We start from the raw sequence: 6,962 nt of genomic DNA on the forward strand, positions 1-6,962 counted from the left end.
CTGGGTGACAGACACTGGGGAGGGTATGTGCTATGGTGAGTGCTGTGAATTGTGTTAAGACTGATGAATCACAGACCTGTACCCTTGAAGCAAATAATACATTATATGTTAATAATTTAAAAAAAAACATTCCATGTGCACATGAAAAAGAACGTATATTTTTGCATTTGTTGAGTGCAATGTTATACAACACACACACACACACACACACACAGGCAAGTTTGTTAATTGTATTGCTCAAATATTCTATATCTACTAAATTCTTTGTTTGAGAGAGAGGTGTTAAAATCTCTCACAATAATTATGGATTTGTCTATTTCTCCTTTTATTCATATCTGCTTTTTTTTTAATGTGGGAGTCTATGTCATTAGGTGCACACAAATTTAAAATTGGTATATCTTCCTGTTGAAGTGTCCCATTAATCATTATAAAATGACTCTTTTATCTCTAGTATAGTTCTTGCATCAAAATTTGTCTACAACTGGTACAGATAAACCACCTTTCTATGGTTAGCATTTACATACTGTATCATTTCAACTTTTCTGTGTCTTTATGTTTAAGGCATATCTTTTATAAGCAGTATATAGTTGAGTTGTTTTTTTTAAATCCAGTCTGACAATCCTTGCTTTTAATTGAAATATTTTACCCATTCACATTTAATATAATTACAGATCTTCCTCAAACTTATGATGGGGTTGCATCCTGATAAACCCACTGTAAGTTGAAAATATCCTAAGCTGAAAATGCATTTGGTGCATCTAACCCATCAAACATCATAGCCTACCTTAAACATGTTCAGAACATTTACATTGGCCTACAGTTGGACAAAAACATCTAACACAAAGCCTAGTCTGCAATAAAGTGTTGAATATCTTATGTGATTTATTGAATACTCTACTGAAAGTGGAAAACAGAATGGTTGTCTGGGTAGAGAATGGTTATAAGTGTATTGTTTGTTTACCTTCGTGATCCTGTGGCTAACTGAACCGCCAGGGCTGTCACTGCTCAGCAATGCAAGAAAGCATGAGGCTGCATATCACTAGCTTGGGAAAACATCAAAATTCAGAATTTGAAGTACAATTTCTACAGAATGCAGATTGCTTTCACACCCAAAAAAATCCTAAGTCAAATCATCATAAACCAGAGACTGTCTGAACTAATATATTTGAATTTAAATCTACCATGTTATTATTTTTCATTTATCTGATCTTCCTGTGTTCCTTTTTTCTCCTTTCTTGCATTCTGTTTGACTATTCAATTATTTTACCATTCCATTTTCTCCCTTTTATTAGATTGTTAGTTACAGATTTTTTTTGTTAATTTAGTATTTACCTTAATTATTGCAACATACATTCAGAACTTAATAATCTACCTTAAATTAGTAATTGTACCACTTCCCAGATAATGTAAGAATCTCACACCTTAACTCCCATTACTCTTTTCCTGCCTTTTGTGCTACTGTTGTCATGTACTTTAATTCTGTATATTGTTTATTTTTTAATTATTTATTTATTTTAGGGGGTGAGGCAGAGAGAGAAGGAGAGTCTTCAAGGGACGAAGCAAGCTCAGGGTCCCCCTACTACTCTGCCATCTTAACTCACTCCCTAGAGGGAGAGAGAGTCTCAAGCAGACTCCATGCTGAGCTTGGAGGCCCACGTGGGGATCAATCCCACAACCCTGAGATTATGACCTGAGCTGAAACCAAGAGTCCAACACTTAACCAACTGTGTCACCAGGCACCCCAATTCTGCATACTTTTTAAACCCACTAGACCTTATTCTTATTGTCATAGAGAGTCAATATTTATTTGGAATTATCCATATATTTATCTTTGCAGCAGCTCTTCATTCCTTCCTACATTTCCATGCTTAACTTTTTCTTTTTTTAAGATTTTATTTATTTACTTGAGAGAGAGAGAGAGAGAGAGAATGCACAAACTGAGGGGGAGAGGCAAAGGGAGAAGCAGACTCCCCGCTGAGCCGGGAGCCTGATGCAGGGCTTGATCCCAGGACCCTGGGACCATGACCTGAGCTGAAGGCAGATGCTTAACCAACTGAGCCACCCAGGCGCCCCTAATATCATTAACTTTCTGCAAAGAATTTCCCTTAGTGTTTATCTTAGTATGGTTTTTCTAACAATGATTTCTCTCCATTTTTATTTGAATGAAAGTGTCATTATTTCACCTTCCTTTTTGAAAGGTTTTTTCACCAGGCATAGAATTCTTCTTTGGCAGTTATTTTCTTCCTAGTGTTTATATATATCATTGGTTATCTGCTAGCTTTCATCATTTCTTTTTCTTTTTTTTAATTTTAATTTTGTTATTTAAATTCAATTAATTAACATATAATGTATTATTAGTTTCCGAGGTAGAGTTCAGTGATTCATCAGTCTTTTTTGTTTTGTTTTGTTTTGTTTTTTTAAAGTGTTACTATTTTATTTTTTATTTTGTTGAATACACATTCGTTTCACTGGCAGTCCAGATAAACAAGAATATAAAGGAAATATTTAAATTTTTCTTTTGGTAGATGTCAAGATAAACTGTGCAGATTAAAATGCCTCAATTTAACCTGAAGAAATGGTTTTGAATCATACAAATTTTTAAGAAGAAAAATAAAGACTGTCCAAAGGGATTCTCCTAGCTTATAACACATTTCCAGAATAACTCTCAAAAAAAAATTCAAAAATACTCATTGACTACTTTAAAAATATGTCAATACCATATGGCTTTATGAAATAACTTCTAAAATTTATATTTTTTTATTTAAAAAGGATCCCAAGTTTTAAATAAACTGCTAGCAGTATCATTTTCCTCACTTAAAAGTGCATATCTCTGAGGGTAGGACATACATACTTTTTGAATAATGATTTTTACAAATTTATAACACACACACAAAAAATCACTTAAAATATTTTTAAGAGGGAAAAGAGTTTTCACCAAAAGTCATCTTTAAATAGACTGCAGTAGATGACACTGTTCTTTTTTCTTTTTTTTTAATACCATCAGAATTCTCAAAGAGATGCTTTGGCAGTTTTAAGACGTATCATGGTCTCTACCAAGAGACACTGACATTAATGATGTCCGTGGAGATGGCAATTGCCTTGATGACTCAGTTTGAAAAGAGACATTACTGGGCTGATTCTCCAAATCGGAGGCAAAAGTACTCTCTTCTCTTACATCAAGAGTTTGTTCAACTGAAGCTGCCTGGGGTGGAATATTATCCATAGTTTTGCTGGCATTATTCAAGTTGTTATTAAGTGTGGTAATACTACACTCCTTGTCCAGGATGCCAAATTCATCTTCTATTGTAACTACCTCTTTAGCTTCAAATGGTTCCAAGGGAGGAGGCAAAAACTCATTTTGCAGAGAGTCCTGAGGACCACTATTGTCACATTCTGTATCCTCCTTTACTTCTGAATCCTTATCACTATCACTATCAATGGTAACTACAACTGGCGAACGTGAAAGATTGTCCCCATGGTGTTTCTTATGTTTCTTCTTGTGCTGCTTCTTTTTCTTTTTATGATGTCTAGTTGTATCAGTAGCTTTCCCTTCATAAACTATCTCTACACTGAGGCTCCGGGTCCTCCTTTTTTTCCTCTTGTGTTTTGTCTCTCTGTCTGATGATCGGCTGTCTGAGAAGCTGTCACTCTCATTTTTGTGGTTGCCATCCAATTTTGATGAGGATTTTTGGTAATGACTTTCCTTTACTTTAGAAGCAAATTCACGAGAAGGTTGAGCCACTTCATTAGTACCCTCCAAATGCCGTGTCTTGTATTTTCGTTTCCCTCCGGGCTTTTCATTTCTTACCCAGTCAGGGCCTGTAGATGCAGTCTTTGATCTATTACTGGATAGGCTCCTTGATCTGTGCCTTTCATAGTAGTAATACTTTCTTTCACTGTGATTATTTTTCTTCCTAGCATTTGTTCTTTCAGAAAAGGACTGAATTCTAAATTCTGGACTTGAAGATTGTCTGGAATAATGAGCTCTGGACAGAGTCCTCCTCCTATAAGATGATTCATAGCCATCCCTGACCTTGTTTCTACTATAGTAAGTATACTCCCACTTATATCTGCTTCCATAATTATTTCTTAAATAATAACGATCTCTATTTCTGCTCCGCGATCTTCTTTTACCATGATCACTGCTACGAGATCTTGATCTGCTGGTACTTTCACTACTGAGAGAGAGAGTTTGGCTTCTTCTTGACCAACTGCTATCTCTAGTTCTAGATCTCTTCTTGTCTCTTCTACCTCTAGGTCTGCTACTCTCCCTGCTTCTGGATCTTTTGCTTTTCATCCTTTTCTTTCCATGATGCTTTCTACGATTCTTCTGATCATGCCCACTTCTACTCTGGGAACGGGAATCTGAACTTCTTGATCTTCCCCTCCTCCTGTGTCTGCGGTTATATGGGGAATATACTCTGTCTCCTCTGATAGATGAGCTCAGGTCTCTGGGAGATGACAAGGACGAAGAATGTTTCTCTTCCTTTTTTGACTTGATTCTTTTACCAGAACCGCAATGACCTTTATTCATTTGCTCATCCTTTCCAAGGACAGAGCGTGGAGATGAACATCTACTAACATCACTATCACCAGAACTGTAAGACTGTTCTTGTGTCTTCACAGTCTCCATTTTCTCATAAGAGCCTAACTCCTCAGAGGACAGTTCAACAAGTTCTGGGGTCCTCTCAGCTAGTGGTTTAACAAACCCAACAATGACACAATTATCTGAAGAAGAATCACTGTCATTATTTAGGTCTTCATTAGTTTGTACTCCTTGTATCTGAGACGTGGCTCTTCCTGTTCCAAGTTCTTCATCTGAACTATCAGAAGTATTTAAAAGGGAAGACATAGCAGCGTGCACCTGCTCTGAGCTTGAGTAAGATGGCCCTGGAGTTTCATCATCCCATGGTGCCTGACTAACAGTGGTTACATTGATATCCAACTCTTGGGTCTCAGCTTCATCAGGAGATATTGTTATGACTGAAGAATCAGAATGGCTACCTTCTTCATATGAAGGAGCAGGGCAATCATAATTAGCATGCTGGTCAAAAGCTGCCATGTTAAAAGGAGATCGAGCAAAACTGATAAATTCATGTATAAAATGCTCAGTCCGATTAAGGAGAAACGGTCTTAAGTCAGACACAAATTCCCGACTCTCCAAGTCATAGCGAGTAACATTACTCATGATGATGTGCTGGACGATATTCACTAAAGATCCATGAGCTCCAAAAAGAACTGTAAGTTCACGTTTTAACCAGGGGACTAATCTGTGAAGGCAAGCTGGATTTCTACGGAAAAATTCAGCTGAAATATCCCTGCAGCGACCACCATCTTCAATATTTCTAACACGGGCACTGGCACGGTACAGAGTTCGCCTAAAATTAATAATGTCCTGTTCTTGAATTTTCCGCAAAGATCTTTCATCTGCAGTAGTTGGCCTCCTAATTGCAATCTGTCTCATAAGTTGAGGAATTTCACCATTTCTAGGTCTTGTTGAAATGCCTAACCCTTCAAATAGTACTCCACTATCTGGTGGAGTTGTTGTTCTTCTATTCATGGTATTATTAGGTGAATAAACAGAAGCACTTCGATCCCTTGTCATAGTTGTACAATAGCGAAATCGTGGAACATCAGGGGTTGCAAAGGAACCATTATATGAAGGCCTTAGGACATACTCCTTGAAGTCATCTTCTGCCCTCACAGAATGGAAAATAGAATCAAAGGGCTGTTTACATAGTGGACATTCAGCTTTGTTTTTTGACCACTCCTGTACACAGCGAAAACAAAACTTATGTAAACAGCGATCTAAGTAAGACACGTTATCAAATCTATCCAAACATATAGGACACTTAGAATCAGGAGATGCATCAGCTGGTACTGTCTGTTGCAATTTGCTAGTACCAGCTTTAGGTGAAAAGTTGTCCATTTTAAATTCCTTAGCAGCTGATGCCATTATCTCGGAGGATACCGGCGCAGTCCCGGCCGGGGCGCTTGTGCCAAGCTCCCGGCGGCCCAGAAAGCTAGGTCGGTGACGGCAGGATCCGCGAAGGCATACCCGGCGACTTCTCCGCCGGCCTTCAGGAGCGGGAGCAGGCGGGGGCGCTTCACCCTCCTCGCGAGACAGCGGAGACCCCGGCGGCTGCTGCGACCCCATGAAGCCAGTGAGTCACCGCACCCTGGATTGGATTTATTCAGTGGTAGGTCCCTGGTCTGGCGAGGCTCCACGGTGTCGACTCCGTAGGCCCGCAGGCGGAAGGCCCCCTATTTCTTCAGCGGCCAGAAACTCCAAAATCCTTTCCTGTAATAAGGCTTTCACTCTCTCCCATCAGTCTTATATAATACCTAGTGTTCATTACATTACGTGCCCTCCTTAATGTCCATCACCCAGTTATCCCATCCCCCCACGTCCCCTCCAGCAAACCGCAGTTTGTTTCCTATGATTAAGAGTCTCTTATGGTTTGTCTCCCTCTCTGATTTCATTGTTTTATTTTTTCATCATTTCTTTTGAAAGGTCAACTGTCAGTTTATTGTTGCTCTTTTAAAGGACATTCACCTATTTTTTCTTGGAATATGATTTAGATTTTCTCTTTATAGGTGTCATCATTTTTTCCAGTGACACTTTGTGTTTATTCTGTTTGGGGTTTATAGGGCTTCATGAATCTGCAGCTTGATGTCTTTCATTAGTTTCAGAAATTATTTGGCCATTGTATATTCAATATTTCTTCTGCTCCATTTTCACTCTTACACATTACTAGATATTTTTACAAAGTCTTATGTGGGCTCTATGCTCTTATCTTTATCTTCTATTTATTTTTTCTCTCTGCACTTCAAGCAATATTTTCTACCTACCTACTCATTAATTCTCTATTCTGCTGTGTCTAATCTGCAGTTAAACTCATCTTTTGACTTCTTAATTCTTCTGCTCTAGAACTTTTATTTAGTTATACTTTTATATTTTA

General features: G+C 38.1%; 1 protein-coding gene across 1 annotated transcript; it reads right to left on the reverse strand.

Moving 5' to 3' along the window:
• Positions 1-2,468: 2,468 nt before the first annotated feature.
• Positions 2,469-6,183, reverse strand: LOC118357116 (E3 ubiquitin-protein ligase Topors-like). Its single transcript, XM_035728307.1, has one exon. The coding sequence runs from the start codon at positions 6,155-6,157 to the stop codon at positions 3,032-3,034; it is 3,126 nt and encodes a 1,041-aa protein (XP_035584200.1). The 5' UTR covers positions 6,158-6,183; the 3' UTR covers positions 2,469-3,031.
• Positions 6,184-6,962: the final 779 nt, after the last annotated feature.

This window comes from Zalophus californianus, chromosome 1 (assembly GCF_009762305.2).
Source record: "Zalophus californianus isolate mZalCal1 chromosome 1, mZalCal1.pri.v2, whole genome shotgun sequence".
Taxonomy (NCBI): domain Eukaryota; kingdom Metazoa; phylum Chordata; class Mammalia; order Carnivora; family Otariidae; genus Zalophus; species Zalophus californianus.